Source organism: Nesoenas mayeri, assembly GCF_963082525.1.
Source record: "Nesoenas mayeri genome assembly, chromosome: 3".
Taxonomy (NCBI): Eukaryota; Metazoa; Chordata; class Aves; order Columbiformes; family Columbidae; genus Nesoenas; species Nesoenas mayeri.
The window spans coordinates 81,662,690-81,686,601 of record NC_137544.1 but is presented as its reverse complement, the minus strand read 5'-3'; the positions used below and the strand labels follow the sequence as shown (position 1 = coordinate 81,686,601).

The following is a 23,912-nucleotide window of genomic DNA, read 5'->3' as shown; positions in this document are numbered from 1 at the left end:
TGAAAGGCACTGATAAGTTTTAATCTGGAATACTATGTGTAACTGACCATCAATAATCAAAAAGCTTGAACTCATGCTGAGTAGGAGGAGGTTCTAGGAGTTAAGAGTATCTAATTAAAAAATACACTAAAGGCACTTGGCTCTACAGCATGAAAACTAAGAAGGGAAAGGATTGTTGTCTGTAATAATATCACAGAGGAGAGAAATTCCCACGTGGCATCCCGGTTACTGAAAATAAAGAATAAAGCAGGTAAAAAGATAACAAGTGAAAGTGGTTTCTGCCTATGAAACAGCAAGGCAAAAAACGTTCCAGTATGACAAGTGGTGGTAAAAACCCTTCCTTTTTCCTAATATGTTTTCTTCATCTCCATAATTTAAGAACAAAGGCAGATGAAACATTGCCAGAAGTAGCAAGAACAGGTACTTTATCACCCAGGAAACCTTTTCTATTTCAGTTTGGAACTTCTAAGTTCCTACACGCTGTCCATGGCTAACTGTGTTACCAAGTAAGCTGCCTTGTAGGTAAGGTAACCACATTTTTAAAAGAATATATCTGTTTTTCTATTTACTGCAGCTAAAGGTAAGCAGTAGCAGACTTTCAAAGAATTCTCATTAGAAATAGTAAGCTAAGTTAACCTTGCCTCATGCCTCTGATTTAAGGAGTTTGAATTATGACAATTTAGGGAAGAGTAATTAAAAATCTGTCTCTTAATATTGTATATTATGAGTAGAGATTTTCAGAGGCCCATGCTGCTACTTCCTAGTGCAGTAATTCATAGAAATTTACCAAAGATGGATCCCACTGTATTTGTCACTACTGTTGGAGCAACAAAAAGTCCCACTAATTAAGAACTTTTGGTCTATCTAGTCAAATCAGATATATTGGAGGAACGGGACAGAATGCGCAGAACTGTGTCTTGCAGATTTAATAGCAATACTATGTTTTCACAGAATGGGGTTGGAAGGGACCTCTGGAGATCATCTAGTTCAACCCCCTACTAAAGCAGGTTCACCTAGAGGAGGTTGCACAGGATCGCATCCAGGTGAGTTTTGATTATCTCCAGAGAAAGAGACTCCAGAACATCTCTGGGCAGCCTATTCCAGTATTTTAACATCCTCAGAGCAGTTTCTCCTCACATTCAGATGGAACTTCCCGTATTTTGGTCTGTGCCCATTGTCCCTTATCCTGTCTATGGGCATCACTGAAAAATGTCTGGTCCCATCCTCATGACACCCACCCTTAAGATCTTTATAAACATTGATAAGATCCCCTCTCAGTCTTCTCCAGGCTAAACAGTCCCAGCTGTCTTGCCTTCCTTGTAATAAAGATGCTCCAGCCCCCTCATCATCTTTGTAGCTCTCCCCTGGGCTCTGTCCAGTAGTTAGTTCCTTGTCTTTCTTGAACTGGGAAGCTCAGTACTCCAGATGTGGCCTTACCAGGGCAGAGTAGAGGGGGAGGAAAACCTCCCTTGGCCTGTTGGCCACACCCTTCTTAATTCACCCCAGGATACCATTGGTCTTCTTGGCCATAAGGGCATATTGTTGCCTCAAGGTTAACTACTTGTCCAGCAGAACTCCCATGTCCTTCTCTGCAGAGCTGCCATTGAAGTCATTTGGAAGAGATTTAATGAGTAGAAGACTAACCAGAAGGAGTAAAACAGAAGTAAAAGAGGTCCTCTAGGGTGTAATATGCAGAAGAGCAAGGGAAGGAGGGGAAAAAAATTATGGCGCATGATTGAGCAAGCTGTTCTGATGCAGAGAATGCCCAGGAAAAAAATACAGGAGTCAGCCTATTCTCTTCAGAAAGCCTAATGATCCCAACAAAAGGGCTGTGCTGACTACACTTTTTGGCTTCTTCCTAGTGTTTCTTTTTTAAAGTCCAAGAAGAAAGAAAATTCCCCAGAATGAACAGTTCATTCACATGGATGCATTTTGAGCACTTACCAGCAAAGTTTATTTTTCATTGTATAAAGCATCATCCAAATGAAGGGCAACTCTTTGTTCCCTGTCACAAAGTGCTCCACAATGAGCCGGAATGAACGTCTGAGCATCTGGGGAAAAAATGAGGGAGGGAAATGATGAGAAATAAGGGAAAGAAAGAAAAAAGTTGTGGTAGTTGTAGAGTAGCCTTGATGGGAGGAATTTGTTATGTTACCTAAAGTTTAGCAGAGCAGATGTGAGCTCTTGAAGTGCTGTTGTGACCCCAAATACATTTCAGCCATATGCAAACCCAGATATGACATCCTTCTTCATTGGTGTATTTCTTTTAATAAGATGACAATACAAGCTGTTTTCCCTCCTTTGTCTTTAAACACTATTTCAAAATCACAGTCTAAATGGAAGTTACTCTGGTATGTGATAAGGTGCTGAAAAGCTTTGTAGTGTGTTTGAGACGTGATGAGGACAGAGGGGCATGTCACAGACAAATTTTAGGGCTTCTTGTCATGACTTATCATACCCTAACAATAGCCGAATGGAAGTGTCTTAAAGAAAGCCCAGATATACACGAGGAACAGAAGGCAATTTCCATTCTTAATCTGTGTCCATAAAATAGCTTTCAAACATATCCCCAAGGTGTATATCTGTTGTGCATAAAGAGAGCCATGAGCAGAACACTGCAACATTTGACCTCTGTATTCTTATGCCTTCTTGTATGTGAAATTCAGCTACAGTGTACTCTGAACTGAATGATGATTAGTATCAAGAGATACTGTTCCTTTCTTTGTGCCTCTGTGTCATTTGACAACAATTTTTTGAGTATTTCAAAAAAATGACCAGTGAAATAAGATTTACTTGAACCTCAAGAAATTTGTTTCTGATCAAAATATAGAAATTGTCCCATTAAAAAGGGTGCAAATCCAAGTTCTGACAGCAAGCACAGAATTGGAAGAATCTAGAAATGTGGAGTATGATGCCATTTCTATTGATTATGAATTTTGAAATGCTAGTTCCTTTCAGAACAAGGGAAGAGTCAGATGACTGCTGTGCTGATTTGTTTCAAATAATGTCTTTTTGACATCTCTAGTGACCTTATCAAGCAGTCTAGGCACATATTCGCATTACATTGAATAGTAAATGTATTTGTCTGAGTGCTGAACTTTTAGTGGGGAAGTTGTGGTATATTTCAGTTTTAATTACTATTCAGATGACATAAGTGGACTTCAAGAGCTGCTGACACAGGCTGGATGTAGATATTGGCGATCCAGTGCTCATCAGTTCTTGCAAGATTTCACCTAAAGTGAAGTGATTAAACAGGACACTTGAATGTTCCCTAAAATGAAACTTTTTTCTGTCTCTTGGAAGCTCAGATGTAGGTGTCATCATTGCAGCCCCTTTTTCTAGCAGGTAATTATTTCCTTATGGAATAAGGCACTAATTGTCATGGATGAAGATGGGAAAGCTGGGACCATAAAGCATAGGGTTTTCACTGGGATGGTGTATTGGTCTTCTGGTCAAAGCAGCTTTAATCAAGTCTGTGGTTAATCTACTGTTATTTTTTTGGTATTAAATTGGGTTATTTTCTCTTCATGAGGCACATTAATATATAAAAATTAAATTATATTTTAAAAGTTTTCTTTATTAAATGTAGGTGTGCTAATTTCTGGTTTGATGATTTGGCTGCTCAACTTAACACTGCATTTTTCCTTAGGTAGTGTTGATAAAATTCTTGTCCTATCAGAAGCCATGAGATGTTTATAATTATTCCTATAATTATTCCATAAAACATGTATCTGTTCTGACACACTAGGATTTTATCTGTTTGTTCTGTATGTATATAAATTGTTGCATAAGGCATAAAATAGAGCATAAATTGTTCAGAGAAATTAGGAATTGTGACTATACTGGTCTTTATCATGGGATTGTTAGGCAAAAATTTACAGTAAAATGTTGCCATTTTGTTTCCACTCCATGTTTACATTTAATTCTGGAAGAATTAGGTTTGTATGTCCAGGACGTGTGAAATATCTTTGCTGAATTGCTTATGAATGTCAGATTGAAGTCTAGAGGACCAAACTCCACATCCTATCTGTTCAGTAAATTAACAGTCAGTTAAACTCATTTCAGTAAATTAAAGGTTTGTTTGCTCCACTCCATTCATATGATGTTTAATCTGCCTGATAGAGAAAGGTTTCAGGGTCTCAGCTGATGATGTCTGTTAGTGGTTGCTAGTTCTCACCTTTATTTTGCTTACTTATGACTAGATGTTAATAATCAGTTACATTAATTTGCTTATGAAATAATTCTAAGTTATCTAGGTTTTTTCAACAGGCGTGCTAATGTTGTGGTTGAGGCTCAACATAAGAGAGTTGAAGCCTAAAACAAAACAGCTGAAGCAAAACCACATGATTTTTATTCTGGAAGGGTCTTTACAGATATTTTGTTGGTCGTCTTCAATTGCGTTATAGTTTTTGTTGTTTTCTTCTTTTATGAGGGATTTGTTATTGAGCCTTAATGATTCTAGAGCATTTTACAAAATGGAATCAACAAAGTTCATTTCAGCATTGCAAGAGGCAGTTGATAAGATTTATTTTGGTATGAGCCTGGATATCTAATAGTGGAGGGAAAAGATCAGTATTGAGCTGGACTGACCTACATAATTCAAGAAAATGCCTAAGTATGCACTAAGCATATGAGAAGTCCTAAGATCAATAAGGCTACTTAAATGCTCAATGCCAAGTTACACTTTATTTACATGGGGTTTTTTGAACTGAGGCAAATATCAGTCGTGCCAGCACAAACAAATGAAAACCTTTAACATTTGCTATTTATTATTTCTTGTGTTTTTATTTCCTCCCCGTGTCTGTGCTCTGTTTTCATTTGATACTCTATATGACTGCTGTCTTAGTTCCAGTATTAAAATGATCATGACGGGCTAGATTTAATTTTTGACTGAGGTTCAGACTTGCTTTGGCACAGGGAATACGCAGTCTCCTCAGATGAAGGTTGAATTGACATTGTAAAACATGTGGTCAATTCTTTCCCTCTTTTGGATGCAATTTTGCCTGTGAGAACTGAAAGTTGCACCTGAAATACATCTGTGTAAATTACATCATCTAAAATATGCTTAATTAGAAATCCTTCACAGGTTTAAACCTTAGATGACTTGCAGTTTTGTATAGCGGCTCCTTCTTTTGAAACTTATGTGTCTATGGTATGTTACAACACAGATATTGTGTTGCTTGTCTCATGAGGGAAGTTGAAACAGTAGGATTTTAAAGTTTGTTCTTTCTGAAGGTGATGGTATATGAAGGTGGGAATCATCTTTTTCTTACTTAATGATCCATAGAGCAGTCCAAAGAGAAGTATTCTGGGAGTGCTTCTAGTTATTTATTCTATAAGCCTAGAGAATTTAGTTTAATCTTCAACTGGTAAAAAACCATATTGTTCCATTGACATAACTGCTGACTGAAATTCTTATTTTTAATCTTGTACCAGCCAAGAATCTGGTGTGTAAAGTCTGCGAAGTTTGATGGATGCATTGTGCATGTCTGCAGGCTGTATTTAGCTTGTAGATGTTGTGATGAGTAGGCACAAAAGTAATTATGTGGGAATATCAATACCAGAGTGAACTCCAAGCTGATTATGAAAAGTATAAGAAGGCCTAAATAGCGAGGAGTTAAAGTATGTGTTGGTATATAGTTAGCATACTTCAATTGCTTCTGTGAACTGATTAGAAAAATTGAAAGGAGACTAAGTGCAAAGAAGGGGCAGTCATAGAAGGGGAAAGTTGAGAGGCAACTTCTAATTTTAGGCATTAGTTGAAGTGTTTAAGGCTGGAGTTCACTGAGTTCATTGAACATTTGAAGTTGGTAGGGCTTTTTATTCCCACTCTTGTGTCACAGCCACCTCCTGCAACTGCATGTTAAATAGGATCAGGCATTTTGGCTGAGGGGGCCTGGGTCTTCTGAGTCCACTCAGATAGTGTTAACAGAATTCAGGCCAGTGGCAGGAGATCTGTTGTCTGCAGTAGGTGCAGGATGGCTTAACCAGCTCTAACTGCATGTTACTTAGCAAATTATCTGCATGCCTTGTGTTTGTAATGTAAAATGCTGTGGCCCTTCCATGTGCCTGGGTGCCTCAGTGGCTTCCATACTGGCCCAGGTGATAAGTGTGACTAAGGAGTCACTGACTGACTGCTGTGATGAAGAACAGAAGCCCAGGACCAGTATGTACTTCCTTGGCTTGAGGCAGCACCTCTAGAAGGAACGTCGCTTTGCTGAACCCAGGAAAGAGAGTTTATTCTACATGTTTTTAAAATAGTAATTATACCCTCTCTAGAAGGATATTTCTTAATCCCTTTCAGAAACAAGAGCTTGGAGCTATGATTTTCTTGAGGAGCTAAAAAGAAGATGGTCTTGGGCAGCATGACAGCTAATGAGTAGATCTGAGGGAGAAGGGTGGTAGGAGTGATGTGATGTAGAAGGAGATGGAGAGCTTGAAGGTGGCACAGTAAAAGCCTCAATTGAAAACACTGGTCTGAGAAAGATGGTAGGTTTTGAATGGATATTAAAAATCTGGGGTTAGAGCAAAACAGGAGGTGGAACTCTGTGGGAAGCTGTGGTCCTTTGGGGCAGGGTTTGATGGTTTCAGGGCTTCTGGATTAAGAAAGAGAGAGAGGTCACAAGAGGGTATCTTTAGCTAGGACTCTGGTGTGTGGCATGTACCTTTTCCTTTCATCTTTTTTCTTTTTTTCTCTCTCTTGTCTGAAATATAACAGACTTACGACAAAAATAGCCTTTGCTCATCTTTTCTTTCTTTATTGACTCACACAAATAATAGCAGTGTTTTCTTATCACATTTTTTCCCTTTAATGGTGAGTAAATTGAGATGTGGTAGAGACACTCAAGTGCATATGACCTGAATTTTCTTTAGTGTATGAGTCTGGATTGAAACACACTGGAGTGAATAATGCTCTATACCTTATTGTTTTAATATGGTGTGAAGTTTGAACTATCAAAAGAATTTTCCTTTTTACTTGTGTAATCATTACAACTAAACTTTACAACAGATAGAGCTATACATTTTTGCCAGTAAACCCAGTAACCTGAAGTTTATTGAAGGGACAGACATAGCCCCCGCCTATTCTCACTCCCCTAGTCCATTTTCTTTTCTAATTAACCCAGATGCTAAATTTTATTATCTCTGTTTTCTTCAGAGGAAAATATTCGTGTGAGATCAGAAAAAAACCTCCTCACTTTCTGACCAAAGAATTGTTAAAGATGAAGAAGAATCCTTAGCCTGAGACAGAATTCACTTGGAACTGCTAAATGCAAGTCATGTAGCTGAGCTCAGAAGAGACAAGGTCTATCCTTGGGTAGGCATTAAATACCATTATTCTGCTTACCACATTTCTGTTAGCTCATTTCTGTTAGCTTGAATCTCAGCTCCGACTCTTGTCTCTCTGTAAGCTCAAATATATTGTATAACATTACTTTCAGATTTCTATGTGAAATAGATTTGTGAATATTCAGCTATATAACCAAAGAGGCTAGCCTATGTTGGCATTAATCAAATAAAATACTTAAACCACCAGGAAATTGGGGAGGGCAAGAACATCTCATCCAACAGGTTTTATGTTATCAGCTAATGATTTTGAGCACAGGAAAAGTCTGTTTCGATCACCATGTTACATTTGTTCTGTTTTGTTTAGTTAATATGTCATTTTTGCAGAACAAATCATGTCACGATGTCTGATCTTCCTCAAGGTCTGTGAATGACCTTCTCTCCTGGAAGGTTTTGTTAAACCATATTTTAAAAATCTTTTTGTGGGTCATCTTGGAACAAAAGTGAGTGCTAAATTTAGCTTTTATTGATGGAATTGGGGCTTGCAAACTCAAACTTTCACACAGAAGTTTTAACAAAACTCCTCTTGACTAAGCACTGGAACTTTGCTATTGTGCCAAAGGAAGACAAAATATTATAAAAGCAAAATAATTTAGCTTAGAAACTTGATGGTTGACTTTTTTTATCTTCTGAGCTTCATGTTAAGTTTTGAGTAGGTAGAGGAATGCATTGATGCTCTTGGCAGAATCAGTTCATTATTAAAGGGAATCAGTTTATTATTAAAGGGTGTTGGACTAGATGACCTTTGAAGGACCCTTTCAACCCAAACTGTTGTATGAACTGTTGTAAGTTTAAACTCTGAAAACAACATTTTAAATAGTGCCCTAGCTACATGAATCATCTTTGTCTGTTAAAAACCACAAAATATTTACTATTTGATTAAACAAAATGCTAGGAAATATAATAACAGATAATATCTCTTCTGAATAACAGTTTCACTAACTGAAATGCATTTGACTTCTATTACATGATCAAACCCAAATTATAAAATGTCAGGGGCTGTGTAGTTACATCCCTTATTTAGTGTTAATGCTGTACCCTGCTGCATGTTGTGCAGATTTAAAAGTTGAGAGCTGATCTCCTGGTGAAGAGCAAGTTCAGACCAACGGTCAGGACAAATTTGCTAACCAAGAGGCACCCCCACCCTGCCAAGGACCCTTTTAAGAGGGAGATGAATTTTCTTTTGCCCAGCAAATTTGCCTTGCTACTTTCTTCAAATAAGTAAGAAAGAGAGAGAAAGAGCCCGTATTTTTTGCATATATTGAATGGTAACTGTACTCAAATGTATCTGTAGAGCAATTACTGACATCCACAACTCTTCTTGCATTACACTTTAAGGTATAGCTTCCAGCGCCTTCTGGAATCTGGGTTTGCAATACATAGGTACATAATTTTCCACTACCTCTGACCTGAATAACATTAAGTCAGTGGATCAGAAATAAGCGTGTATGTGTTTGGCTGGATCAGGGCCTTGATCTCAAATATCATATGTTAAAGTTTTTGAACTTGGAGATATTCAAAACCTGACTGGACAATGTCCTGAGCAACCTGCTCTTATTGACCTTGCTTTCGTAAGGAAGGGGGGGTTGAACTACATGATCTCTAGATCATCTCAGCCCTTCTGTGACTCTGTGACAGTGTTATCTTTTTTGGCAAGTTTCAACTTGCCAAAGACAATGGTAGGAAGAATGGAACTTAAGTTAATGCTTTCCAGTGAGAGAGCAGTTCTTTACAGCCCATGAGAAACACCACTGCAAGCCACTGGAAGTAACCAAATTCGATCCTAGTAGATATTTTGTGGACTCCTGTATATTCATTTGCATAGGTTCAACCAGAAAACATTGTGTATGTCAGGCAATATTCTAATGTTGAGAAATTTTGGACATGTCTTAAGGGAGTGATTTGCACTTCTAAAGTCTAACTAAATCAGGACCACATTTCTTTGATATGAAGAATATTCTAAAGAACTCTCTCGGGTATATGTGTGATTGAGCAGGGGATGGAAGAGGGCAGAATGACATGGAATCATTTCTCATTTTTGCCACTGGATGGCTGGGGGAGCAAATTATGTCCTTGTAGAGATCACTTTATCTTCTGTGCTTCAATTTCTTGTGCTTTGAAGGTGGCCATCCTACAGCTCTCCATAAAACAGCTCTGGGAACATGGACATTGCTAAGAGCCCAAATATGCTTAGTAATGTTAACTATTGAAAAAGAACTAACCAGGCTTTCAGGGGATCCAACAAAAGTTTTATTGAGTTCTGTGACAGGATCAGATGCAGCAGAAATAAGTCGAAAACCTTGAGTGCTGGAGTAAAATAGTTTCTTTATAAAAGTATGGCATTGCTAGAGCACTAGTTACTTTGAGAAGTTTGTAAGCAATACAGGTTTAGAATAAGGTATACTTTGAAGACACTAAAAAAATCAAGTTGAGTTTTTAAACTTTAACAGATAATTTACTGATGTTACAATTCTGTTACTGTAACACAGTTGTGTTTAAAGTTAATCAATAGAATAGTGTATATGAAGTAAGTTGTAGAGAACATAATATGTAGTTGTAGCTTACTAATATGTATGTTGCTTGACAAATTTTAGGGAATAAGAGAATATTCTTGAATGTTTAATGAAAAGAGGAGCTGTGCCTGTTCTAGTTTTTGAGAAGGATTTTTGGCCAGGCCAGGAGAGGAAGAATGTTATAATTACCACAGGTTTACTTTGTCACAATTCTTGCTGGGTTTTCTTTACACTGTTAAAGAGTACCAATCTTTAGACTTTTAATGGGTTAACTTCACAAACATGCTTGATTATCTGAAATAGCTGTAAAAGTTTCCATGTGACCCTTTAGGATGGACTGAATTAATAGAACATACTGCACTAATCTGTTTTTCTAACAGTCAAAAAGTGTACAACTTACTTAAAACAAGTTTATAAATTATATTCATATTGCTGTAGTTGATAATTAATGCTATTAATAAGTACAGAAATAGTCTGGAAATACTTGATGTACTTGGATACAGTGAAAAGGAGTATTCTCCAAGTCCCTATTATAGCTTTCCTAAATCTAGTTTGTGTGATTCACAGTCAAAGTGGCAAATGTTGGAGGCACTTACAGAAGTACCTCTTGGATAAGTTGATAATTTCATCTGTTTACATAAAAACAGAATTGGGAATCTTCTTTGGCTTGCATTTATTTTTAAGATTCCTGTATTAGAGTGTAGAGAAGAGCTTTACCTGCTCCAGTTTCAGGAAATCCAGTGGTGAGACAGTATGCTGCATGAAACATATTTCCCTGAAGCAAAGGAGCATATTTTGAACTGTCAATTTACTACAATGTTTGTTTAGCTTCTTTAATGCATGCGAATGTATGTAATGTAATTTGCAAGCATTTTGAATAATATAGACAATAAGATCAAGGAGCCTTCCAAAAAGAATGGGAAGTTAAAAGGGCATAATTCTTCTTAACAATGGGATCCTGGTTAGAGCCTTAAACAGGTAAACAAAAGCAGAAAAATTTGGTAGATTAGAGCAGTTGAAAAGGAAGAATTTGTAAATAGAGACAGCAAAGTAATGAAATGTCAGCTGTAAAAGCAGACCTAAGAGAATGCCAGGAAGCATACGACTTGCCACACTGCTTAGAGAGAAGAAATTAAATGTAAAGATGAGAGTGGCAAAGCAAGAAGAGATTGTTTCATCCTTCCCATCCTCACTTTAAGGACTGATTCCCACTTACTGTGTTATAAGAAGTAAGCTATTCCATGTTTAAGCTAATTTTGCAGAGCTTCAATAGCATAACTGGCTTTCCTGCATTAACAGTAGGCCGTTTCCACATTTTATTGTTTTGCAAAATGCAGAGCATGACAGTCAGCAACTTCAGACCGAGTTGTAGGGTGGCACACAACTGAGAGCCTCAGGAGCAGATGTTGAACCACAGGTCCCAAACTTGACATTCTTCACAATTTGGAACTTTTTAATAAAGAAAAATGCTTTTGATAAGTGGTTATTTTTTCCTTATCTATTCTCAGGGTTGCTCTTGTGGAAAATATTCCTGAAGGGATCAACTATTCAGACAGTGCACCTTCTCATTTGTCCCTTTTCCAAGGCTGGATGAATTTGCTTAATATGGCTGAAAAGTCTGTTGACATAGTATCTTCCCAGTGGGACCTCAATCACAGTCATCCATCAGCATGCCAGGTATGTCGTAGCCTAACAAAAGGGTGGGACTTTAACAATCTGTTCTTGTTGTTTCACTGTTGGTTTTTTGGAACCACAGCCCTTCCCTGTAGCAGACCTATTAGCTTGAGTAGTCTAAAAAAAAATTTCGTATGGGGATTTTCCTGCCAATACAGTAGTTTTCTGAGAGTGGTGGACTCTCAGAACTAGGTAACACATCCAATGCATATTCATATTATTTTCATCTTAAGACAGGATGTCATTGTGAATCTTAAGAAACCTGCAAAATTGTGCCTATATTAACTCATCCATACTTTGGGAATATCCATAAATCTATATACTTATTTTCTGCTTGGTGCAACTGATGAAGTAAAAGAGCAAGGATGTGGATTAATTCTGAAGCCAAATAGATGGATAGAATTGCTCTTACAAAGAACAATGTAGTATTGAATGATTTATCTTTTCAAAACGAATCTTGGGAAGGAGTGGTGTTCAAGACTTCTGCAATTAAGAGCAATAGGAAAAAAACATAAATCATAGTGAATGAGACAGGCATGCATTAAAATGATGTTGTGCCAACAAACACTTTATTCTTGAGAGCAATTCTTTTAGAAATATGGTAAAGGCAGGTTTCCACTTAGTATCACTGGTGAAACTATGATATCAAAGAACTGTTAGGCTGAGAATATCCCCTCTTTTCCACCAAATGGATTCTTTGCTGAAACAAGCTGCTGAACTGACATGAAATGGGGTTCAAATGACAGCCAGGTAACTATAAGGAATCAACTCCATTACACTGTGTCACAAACTCTACAGTTTCCTGCCTAGTTCTGTTGATGCTGTGCAGTAAAACAAAGACTTTCAAGTCATGAACTGAGTTCTACTTCTTTTGAAAGAGCCTGTAGCCTAGTTGAATAGCATACATTAACTTTTCTGCAGAATAAATCTGCTGCATGTCCATTTAAAAGAGTGAAAAGAGTGAGCAGCCAAATGGAAAAGGTAGTGCAAAGCTTTCCTTTTAGAATGCTTATAAATATTGGAATATAGTTTGCAAATAATATAATTACACAGCTAAGCATTATTTAAATTTATTGCCTAAGAAACATCAAACACATGTACTGTCATTCAAGTAGATGAATTCAAAGAGATAGTGCCTTAGATGTTCTTAGAGTGTGCATGAATCTTTTAAAAATGTTTTGTCTGAAAAAAATTCAACATGTCATTTGCTTTAAAACCAGCAGAGCTTAACAAATCCCAAGCAGAGGACAAAAATAGCAAACTGTAAATTGGGATTTCAGTAGCTAAGTATCAAATCCATTCACTGTTCCACATTCTTATGCAAAGTGAAAACTGTAAGGTATTGCTGAATGTCAGAGCAGGGAAAGGAAGGGGAGACATGCAAGAAGTGAATTTGCTTTTTCATCCTCAAATGCACTGTTAAATCCAGAAAAATGAAACATCTTTCATAATAGTCTGTTCTAGCTATCTATTTCTGCCTGCTAGTAGTCTTACAAAAGTGAGTAATTACTTCTGTTTAAAGGCAATTAATATTCCAGTCCTTTCCTCATTTGTACAGCAGTGTGGGCTGAACAGCTGATAGATCTATCTGTCAAGCTTGTTCCTGCATCCTAAACCACTATACTGTTATTGGCCAGTCTAATTGCTAAAGAAATTGCCAAAAGGTAGTGTTTCTTAGGCAATTGTTACTCCAGAGAACGTACACAAAACTTAGTGTCTGAAAGGGAGGGGAGAAAACTTGTGTCATTACATCTGCTTTCTCCACTTGTAAACAAAATCGAAATTTCAGAGGAGCTTCAATAATTGTGATTTAGTAAATCTCAGAAGTGTAAGTCGAATGTCCTCAAGTCTTTACAAAACTGGGTTCAGGGAAGTTTGCCCCCAGATAGCAGAAGCATTATGCAAGATAAAGGAGTAAGATGCAATGCTTCCAGGAAGTATGGTGCTTAGTAAGTTCTAGTTTTTCCTTGAATTATTCTTGTTTATCAGAAACTAAAGACATAACCATTTTCCATACGGAACCACATCCTGCTCTATAAATAGCAATTTCCATTTTATGAATATTCAAGGCATATTGGAAAGCAAAGTTCTCCACAAGAGCACTTCAGTAGACACAGATTTTTGAAGGAGAAAAGCTGAGTAGGCTAGATTGCTTTTTCTTAATTGGTTACAAGGTTTAGCTATATTCTCTGTATATGTGGTTGTGTAATTATGTACACACATACATACTTATATATAAACACACACATGTATGTCCAATATACATAGTGATGAATATATGTATTTGGACAAAATGGACAGTATGTATACATATGGATGATACATGTATTGAGTGTGTATATATATTTATGTATGTATGTATGTATGTAGGTGTGTGCGTATACAAAATCACAGAACTTCCTGCTGTGTTTTTCTTCATTTTTGTTTCTGGGTATGTTACTTAGTGTCCTTGACATTTGCCTGTCCATGTTTGTTGTTAAAAATCTAAATAAACAGTCGTTGCTGACTGAGCTGTCCAGGTCTCAACTGCTGTGCTCAGCCATCTGAGTTCATGAGTCTCATTAAATTGGAGTCTCCAAATGCAAATGCATGATGCTACAATGTTGCGTGTGCTTCCACAGCTTAGGCAGGCAAGTAAACAAATATTTGTTTGGTTTTCTATACCTGTTTTTCTCAGAAAAAAAACATGTGTTTTGGTGACTTAATGATATCATCCATGTGCTTTTTCGAGATAGTAGGGTAGTTGTCATGCAGTGGCTTTGACATTTTAGCCAAATGTGAATGTGTGACTCCTCCTGTGACAATCTGATGTTTAGAGATATCAGAGGACAATGGAAACACTATTTTTGAGGATGGCTTTTAATTCATTTGCAGTGAAGGGAAAATTGAACGTAAGATCATGCCAATTTAATGATTTTTCAGAATTAATTTCCTCTGGCTCATCTCATGTTTAGAAACTTTAATTTAGAGTCACCTTTTCATGGTTCCAGCAAGTCCTTCCTCGCATTTTTTTTTTTTTTTTTTTTAAGTTTAACAAGCAAGAATTAATGCCATCATGATTTATTAGTATTGCCGTAAGATCTTGCACAGCTCTCACTGGATGGCTATTTGGATGATCAAAGCGTAGATCTGCGCCTGATTTTTATAATGATCACACAGAAAACAGGTAGTTCTCACTATCTCTGTTTACCTACCTGTGGTTCAGCTCCCAAATGGCTTGACAGAAGACTCCCACTTCACCTGGCAGCCACTTGCATGAGACATATTATCTAGCTTTGTAATGAAATCTCTGACAATGAGTGTTGTGTCAGCCTCAGGCATGCACTGCCCAAGCATCTTAAGTGATTTGGTTGATAGAACAAATGTTAGTCCTAAGTACCCTTCCTTGACAATTATTAAAGAATGCAAATAAGTACAAATAAGAGCACTTCTCCACCCAACAGGTACCAGAAGAAGTCAGCCACAGTCAGCTATAGAGATTGGAGTCTATTTTCTGTAAGCAAATACTTACCTGAACGACTCTGGAGGCGATGCCATTTCCCTGTTGCAGCTGGTACAGGTTGTGGCATAGAAAATAATTTTTTTTTAAAGTTAGTTTGTAAAGTGAAAGCATTTTTAAACCCTAACTGAAACTCCAGAAATTGACAATCCCTCCCTTTTCATTAGCTCTTTTGCTAGAACAATTTGGGAAAAACCTTTCAGTGTCACTGTTCTGCATTAAATGGCAGAAGTTAAATTTAGGGTTTCTTGATTTATTTCCTCTCTTGGTTTCTGCTGGCATGCTACAATTTTTAGTGATGTTTTATAGATACATCCAAAGCCTTGATCATAGGATAACTTTTAAAAATATTAGTTTTATTTCTATCGAAAGAAAAAGCCCAGCATTGTCCAAACTATACAAATCTTAGTTGCTGACAAGTCCAATAATTCAATTTTACAGTACTTCAATAAATACAACATTTTTATGTTCATATCTCCTCTATATTATTTTTAATGAGGAATGCATGCTGATAAAGAGACAACAGCAGGCAAGGGAAATCAGCCAGGCTAGAATCAGTCTGCCTAGTGACTGCAAAGAAATTGCTCTAGAGGCAATTTCTATGCCTTTTGGTAATGATAACTACCTTTTTTTTTTTTTTTCTTTAAATTCACCAGGTGGCTGTGGCAGGTACAGCTAAGATTGATGTTTCATATGTATGATGGTTTAAAGCTACCATAAGAATGTCAGTCTGTTCATGTGGTACTTTTTATATTCAATTTTGTCACTTTCAGTCATTTTTTTTTGAAACAACCCTGTGAAAAGTATAAGAGCATATTTTATCAGGATAGTCAGATTTCTAGTGATATTGTTTGTTGAAATGCAGATACAGTATAAAGTAGCATACTGCAGTTTCACAGCACTCAGCTGCTACTATTTCTTAGTCCTCACCAGCTGAGTATATAGAAATGATTCTGATTGCTGTCACAGTTGCGCAGCAGCCTGGTATTGTCTCACAAAGGGAGTGTGGTCTGAATGACAGCATGAGGGTTTGTATTCAGGAGAAGCACTTCAAATGTGCTGACAGCAGTGACAAAACTCTTCAGACCTTCTGTCCTGTCTTCTTTCCTTTTCATAGAACAAAACTGTAAAGCTGCAAGTAAACATGTCATAAAGTATAGAAACTGAGTTTCAAATTAATATTGATGGGGAAGAAGGCCAGGTTCTTCAACAATGAAGGAAGAATTTCTAGTACCCTACTTTACTATAGTACGTACATATTTTTAAAAACAAGTTGTGAACTTTTCATAGTTATTTAAAGTGTCTAGACTAAGCCTTGGTGAGCGTGTGAATGCCTGCTGAAGGATGATGCAGCGAGAGATGAGACGGATGAAAGTCTTTCCAGTTCTGGTACCGGGTGGTGGTTTTTTGCATACGTGTATAAACACATATTTGTGGTGAGTGCACTCCTAGTCTTAACCATCACTACTTAGAGATGCTTTACATGTTTTATCCATTTGAGGTTTTAGTATTTATGAATATAATTGGATAAAAGAGGATATTATAAATGTGTAGCTTGTGCTGTCACTGATGGGAAAAGAAAGATATTTTCAGAGATATCTTCATTCAAACGCAGGGCTGCACTTTCAAGTGATCTAATCACCCATAGGCTGGACCGTTCAGCTGGCAGCATGGCCTGTAAAGAGGTGGTTCATCAAGGATGCTGTGTTGGTCACATCAGGGCATACTAAGATCAGGTAAAACTCAGGAAACACTGCCATGTTATTTTTTTGTCCAAAATATAATTAATACAGAAAGTCCAGTCTTGCTTATCAAAGCTTTTGTAAATCATATGTAAATTAAAGTGGCAATCATGTCCAAAAATAAGCACTATGGGGAAAAAAATGTAAAGAACCATCCCCTGAAATAGTTTTATCAGCTCTAGAGGTTAACTTTCTAAGCATTTATGTAGCAGAACAGTTAATGCATTAACTTGTACTGATAACGGAAATCACTTTCCATCGAATCCCAGAATGCTTTTTTTTTTTGTATGCTAGAGTTTTCTACTATGCTTCTAGTCAAAATCAGCTTTTACAGATAACCCAAACAAAGGCAGTGTGTCTCTGTCTGCGTAGTAAATTAAATCAACACATCGAACCTTTCTGAGTAGCCGTTTCTACAGATATGTATTTAACTAATTTACACCATACAAGCCTTTTAGTCCTTAATTTTCCCTACTCACTTTTTGTGAAGATACAACTAAAGAAAATCAAAACTTCTGAGGTAGGTGGTTCTGTCCCTCTACTCCACTCTGGTGAGACACCACCTGGAGTCCTACATCCAGCTCTGGAGCCCTCAGCACAGGAAAGACATGGATCTGTTGGAGAGGGGGCAGAGGAGGCCACCAAGATGATCAGAAGGGATAGAACAGCTCTCCTGTGAGGACAGGCTGAGAGACTTGGCGTTGTTCAGCTTGGAGAAGGCTCTGGGGAGACCTTATTGTGGTCTTTCTGTACCTGAAAGAGGCCTATAAGAAAGATGGAGACAGACTTTTTAGAAGGACGTGTTATGACAGGACATGGGATAATGGTTTTAAACTAGAAGAGGGGAGATTGAGGCTGCACATGAGGAAGAAATTTCTTACTATGAGGGTTGTAATATACTGGAACAAGTTGCCCAGAGAGGCACCAGATGGTGCATCTACCACCAGAGAGGTGGTAGATGCACCATCTCTGGAGACATTCCAGGCCAGGCTCGACAGGGCTCTGAGCAACCTGATCTAGTCAAAGATGTTCCTGCTCATTGCAGGGGGAGTGGACTAGATGACCATTGAAGGTCCCTTCCAACCCAAACTCTTCTATGATTCTATGACTCTGTTGTGTCCAGTCGGTGGACCCAGAAGAAGTGGGTCCAAAGGCTGCCTAAGCTCTGGCATGTCAGAAGCCTGTTGCCCTAGGGGAGCTTAAGAATGGGGCAGGGCATGGGTTGGGAGCTCTGCAGACAACAGTACAGTAATTGCTATTCCCAGATTTGGTTAGAGCCCAGCAGTGCCAGACCACAGCATTTGGTGGAGAGACTCTACTGGGGGGAACAGGGCACTCAGAAATACTGGTCTGTGCTTCTCTGCTCCCCTAGGATCACAATGGTGCTGCTGCATAACTCTTCTCCCAAGTAGCAAGTGATAGGATGAGAGGAAATGGCCTCAAGTTGTACCAGAAGAAGTTTAGATTGGATGTTAGGAAAAATTTCTTCATGGAAAGGATTGTTAGGCATTGGAACAGGTTGCCCAGGGAAGTGCTTGAGTCACTATCCCTGGGGGTGTTTAAAAGATGCATAGATGTGGATCTTAGAGACATGATTTAGAGGTGGACTTGACAGTGCTAGGTAATAGTTGGACTAGATGATCTTAAAGGTCTTTTCCAACCAAAATTATTCTATAATTCCACACTATTATCTCAATAATTCTTAACTCTGGTAACATCTGTCCCCCTTTTCCTTAAAAAAACCCAACACAATCACTGATGTGAGAATTAAGGATCTTTTTACTTTCATGAGGAATGTGAGGGAAAGTCACTCCTTGACTTGCGCAACTCAGTAAGGGCTTTCGGGTGTGCAAGTTAAACCATGATTGTTACTTCTTACATATTGGACTACCAAGTCACCTCGAGAAATGCTGAATTCGAGTAAAAAGAAAAATTTGTAACTTCATGCAAAGCATGTTTCTGTTTTCCTGTTCTGTTAGCTATTGTATAATGCTTTCATTGTGGCAGTGTCTTGTTGACTACTAAGTTCCTGTGAGCCCTGGGATGGGTGCTATGCTGTGGATTTGAACCAGCAAGCAGGTACATGTTGCAAAAATAAAACATAAGCAGTAGTTCTGTGTTTCCATTGCAGCCTCTGGCTGCTCTGTAATTTTAAGAAAGCAAAGTTTTAAGACGCTGAATATTCTTATTTTGCCACATATATTCAGAATAGGTTCATATTAAAATATAGACCACTGAAGAACTACTTTCTGTGACTGCTTAATGCTTAAGTTCCACCAAGGCTAAAAGTGTCAATCTGTGCAGGCAGTTACAGTGCAGAGGGTGGCTTTCCACTGGCCGCTGCTCCTGGGTTTGATGTGGGAGGAGGACTTCTGTCGGAGGTTTTGTTAGTCCGTGCTATGTCAGATTGCATCATCCCAAACTGCTTTTGCTCTGGCCATTTTTGATGAATAGAAAAGTGCTTTTAAGATTTTTAGAGTGACAGTCTCTACAAAGAATTATCTAACATGGTTCTGTGGAAAGCTTTATCTTCTACCTCTTTGTCTGAAAGTTGATATGACTGCTTTTTTATTTTAGCATTACCCTGGGGCCAGCATTATATTGAATTTAAAGTGAATTGTTTAGGCAGGCCAGGCACTTTATCAGCTGCTTAAACCCCAAGTTTCTGTGTATTCGACTGCTAACTGCAACTGGTGTCTGCTGTAGTAAGCTAGAATAACAACAAGGAAATGGGCTCTAACTGTGGTTGTAGTAACATAGCACAGAAATGATACAGTGGATATTTTATTGACATTGTATAGTTAGATGCTTCTAGTGAAGTTAAAATATGGACTCTAAAAATTAAAAATCTACTATGCAATCAGAAGGTCTATTTTTTCTCTGTTTCTTGGATATGGAAAAAAAAAGTTGTGATTAAAAATTTTATTTTATTATGTGAAACAAAAGTCTTGATTTCTGTTTTAGCATGTACCTAGCTCAGCATGAGATTCTCTTTTTTGTTCTGTGTTAGAAATAGGGCTTAAATAGTAAAGCTATAAGAGCTGAAAAAAGAAAAGCATCTGAAACACGTCAATCATTGTTTTCCTTCCTGGTATAGCTCATTGAAAGATGAGCACACAACCACTTGAAAACATATTGTACTATGGTTAGAACCACTTACAAAAAATCATTCAATACAGAATAAGTGTAATAAACTCTTTGGCTTGCACTTTTCATCCCAATTTAACAGAATGTAATTATTTAGAATAATGTTAATGTAAAAAATAGGTTTGCAGCATAAAAAACCTAGACAATTCTCTGCCTGACACTTCTTATCAGAAGTATTGCTCAATCTGGGGAAAAAAAGCAGCAAGTTTGGCCTTCAAAACAGTATTTCTCCAATAAAAAGTTGCTTGAGTTGCTAACATTTAGGGTAGATTTAGCCATATCTAGGAACATATTTACTCAACTCTTATACCATATGTTTTTGTTTTAACATGTATCTTTAATTTATTGGTAAGCTGTTTGAACAATGCTATGTCTTACAACTTCTGTTTTACTTTAATGTCCTTCCCAGGGTCAGCGTCTTTTTGAAAAATTGCTTGAACTGGCGTCCCGAAATATCGAGATAAAACTAGTGAGCGATATACTGCCTGTGGAATCAAAGGTATTAAACGACTTGAAAACAAAGGGTAAGACCAACATCTTTATGTTGTTATGCCATTGACTGCTACATAATGTTCCTTTTACTTAAAATGCAAACTCAGATGGTGTATAAAATGCACACTAGTGTTTCAGCACTGTTAACCTATAGTCTTTCAGCTTTCTCTGGCTCATAGTTATCAAGAATCTGAAACTCTGTTACTTTAGTTGATGTTTGCTGTTTGCAAGTGATTCAGAAGATGGTGCAGTGATTAGATAGATTTTTAAACTCACTACAGCTATTCCAATGGTAACCAACATAACCTCAGAGACTGCTGTCATACATGTGGGACAAGATAGCTTCCTCTTTTGAGCAATAGCAAAATAAATTAATAAAACAACATGTCTATTGCACTGATGATTCTGAAGCACGGGAAAATAGACCGTCAGTCAGATTTAACTAACTGACAAGGTTTTCTGTGCTACGTATATTTTTTAGGTGCCTGCTTTCCTATTAATTTTTTGAGGCTTAACATCCCTGTCCAAAGCAGGATTACACACTGACAATACATGACTTAACTTGCTTTATGTAAAATTGTGTGGAAAAATAACAAAGAGAGTTTAAGAAATGCTGAAAGAAATTACATTCTCTTAGGAGTTCTAACAGTCTTACACATGCTTCTCCTGAATAATAATACACTAATTATCTCTATAATCTGATAAAAGCGTGATTTTTAAGGGTAGGATACATTTTTTCAGAGGGCAAAAAGTAACTATATATTTTGATGGTGATCATTTTTGGCACTGCTATATGGATCACAGAGGGAATTCTAAAAAAATTATGAAGTAAAGCATTTGCTATATGTCCTAACATAACATGTCTGTTGATGGTAAAGAGTAAAGAACACTCTTTCCCAACAAAAATCAATATTTATTTGTTTAAATTTCTTGTAATCTCCTGACTGGACAAGGAAAAGAAAATTACTAACGAAAGTACTTGTCTCTTAAAGTGATCATCTTTTGATCAAGACTGACATGATATTTAAATGTAATAACTGCAGAGACTTGTTCTTTAATGACACTGCCTATTCTAGCCAGGGCTTTGATTATTTCTGTTACATAACCAAAAGTTATATAAATCCTTTGATAACTATGAAGAATACGCCAGCTTTGTCAGACGTCTGTGAAGTAAGGAATTATCTTTTTCTGATACTGTTGAAAAATAAATACATAATTTGACATCAATGTCAATGGAATTGTCTTTGAAAAAGTGGTTTCTTTTCCCTGTGATTCTACTGTTCCAAGTTCCCACCAGTCAGAGGAGATGAAAGGTAGCACCTGTATCTTTATATTGATGTACTTGGTAATAGATATTTTGGCTTTTATTGAGGATACCCAATATCAAAAACTGTCCTCTTTTCAAAAAAAAAAGATGAGTAAAAATTTTAGTTAGAAAAAGGAGGGATGTTTGTCATTAATACTTCCTTCAGTTTATGTGGGAATTAAGCTTCTTATGTGGGAATTGAGCTTCTTGAACAAATATGCAGAACATAGGGTTTTACAATTTTCCTAGCTTCACTTTCCCTTATGCCTTGTTTAGATTTCTAAGACACAAAATTTTAGAGTATTCAAATGAAATGATCAATATATTTGAGTGCTATGAGCTACAAAGAACTGGAGAAAGTCACTTTAATAGAGTAATTCTTATGAGTTTTGCTATCATCAACTTTGAAAGCTTTGAAAAACAAACAAAACAAAACAAAAAAGACTGCATCAATTTCCATTAATAAAACAGTAAATAAAAACTTATCTATATTAGCCTTTTTCATGTCTGCTGGAGAAAAAAAATACTGTTACCTGCTACCATTGTCTTAGCTGAGGACAAATATATCATTAAACTTTTCCATGCTATCCTGGAAGACCTGTTTAGTGAAATTATAATTTCTCTACTTGTGAGACACTGGCCACCTGCATTCTCTAAAATCAGTCAGAATTGATCCTTGAAAGGGTACTATGCATCATTATTGGACACATATATTCCTGAAGATAACTGATTTTTTTTCCCTGTAACTGGTCAGATTTGTCTTAGAAAGTATGCCATGCACCTTTTTTAATAGAAATGTTCCTCTTATGGGAAAGAAATCAGTAAATGGATCAATAGCTCAGCCAAGTTTTGAAGCTTCTCAAGATGGAGAAGCAGAATACATTTGGCTCAACAGACACAAACTCCCACTTATGTGTGGTGTCTGTCTGAATGAGGGTCCAAGCACTACTCTGTCATTCACCAGCTAATAAACTGAGCTGATTGTTCCTAAGCAGCAGATATGTTTGAAGCCCAAGCCATGGACAGCAGCATGAAGAGAAAGCACAAACACAGCCTGGGAGTCTCTGGGAGTCTCATGTGTTCCCAAGCCTGCCTTCACCTTGTTGGGTAAACATAGGCTCAGCCTCTTTGCAAGGCAGATTGTATGTGAGAGTCAGACTGCCTCCAGGCAGTGGGCTGTCCTACTAAATGTAAGAGAAAGTTGCTATTGCACACAGAAGGTGAAAGAGCCGTGCCTTTCTTTTCAGTGGACTAGGTGACCAGAACCCCTGAGCTATGTCTCCATGGTGTGCAGGCTGGTACCTGGGGTCAGGATGAGGGATAATTTGGGTGTCAGCCCCAGGATGTACCTGCTAAATATACTGCCCAGGAACCTTTAAGGATGCTGCAGTTCCTTAGCCCATGGTTATCTACCCCATCCTGCATCTTCAGGTAGTGTGCCCTTTCTGACTGAAGTAGCCCAAGTAAAGTCTTAGTCTTGACACAGTGGCATACATTTATATGTGGTTGCTAGTGGTTACTTGGTCATCCAGATTGTCTCATGCAGTGGGTTGTTTGTTTGTTTTTTTTTGTACTAGGAACCATGGTGTGTTACAGCACTGCAGCATCTCAACACAGACATTGAGCCTGCTTCTACCACCCAGATTATTCTAGCACATCTTTCATTTTTCTAGACAGGCATGCATGAAAGCCCCCTTGCTTCTCCCCATTTCTGAAGTGCTGTAGAAAGCAGCTTTGATAGACCTTTTCTAACCCAGGGGTTCATCCTCCCTACGCATCCTTCCTCTTCATCAGCCATCCCTACTGATGAACAGAGGAGAAAGCTGACTTCAGATTTGAGCTGATGGGGTAAGATAAAGCATAACTTATGTGGGTGGGAGAGCAGAACTGAACTGATGTAGAGTAAAATAAAATTAGTAATTTACAGTTGCAATAGTTAGTACAGATGCCTGAGCTAGCTGTGAAACCTGCAAGTTTGTCACCCCTGTTAAGCCTTCTTTTTGTCATGTCTTTGCTATCCTGACTCATTTGAGCTGGCTGTAAAACAGGGTAGCTTGATTGCAGAAGCAGTCTAGCAGCTGCAGTGTGAAACATGGATTGATTTACTGTGCTAACATATAGCCACACCTAGAGCTCTGGTGACAGAAGCCTGTGAGTGCTGAGATAATGTACATTTGCTAATAATTGCTGCACTG

At 37.6% G+C, this 23,912-nt stretch overlaps 1 protein-coding gene across 2 annotated transcripts in view; it reads left to right on the top strand.

Annotated features, from left to right (window-relative positions):
• Positions 1-23,912, top strand: part of PLD5 (phospholipase D family member 5) — a gene marked incomplete at its 5' end in the record, with an annotated part of 177,152 nt that overhangs the window by 97,252 nt on the left and 55,988 nt on the right. For both annotated transcript variants that reach the window (XM_080342810.1, XM_080342811.1), the window contains 2 exons: positions 11,366-11,534; positions 20,329-20,443. In XM_080342810.1, coding sequence (XP_080198936.1) covers positions 11,366-11,534; positions 20,329-20,443 — 284 coding nt within the window. The remainder of the gene's footprint in view (positions 1-11,365; positions 11,535-20,328; positions 20,444-23,912) is intronic.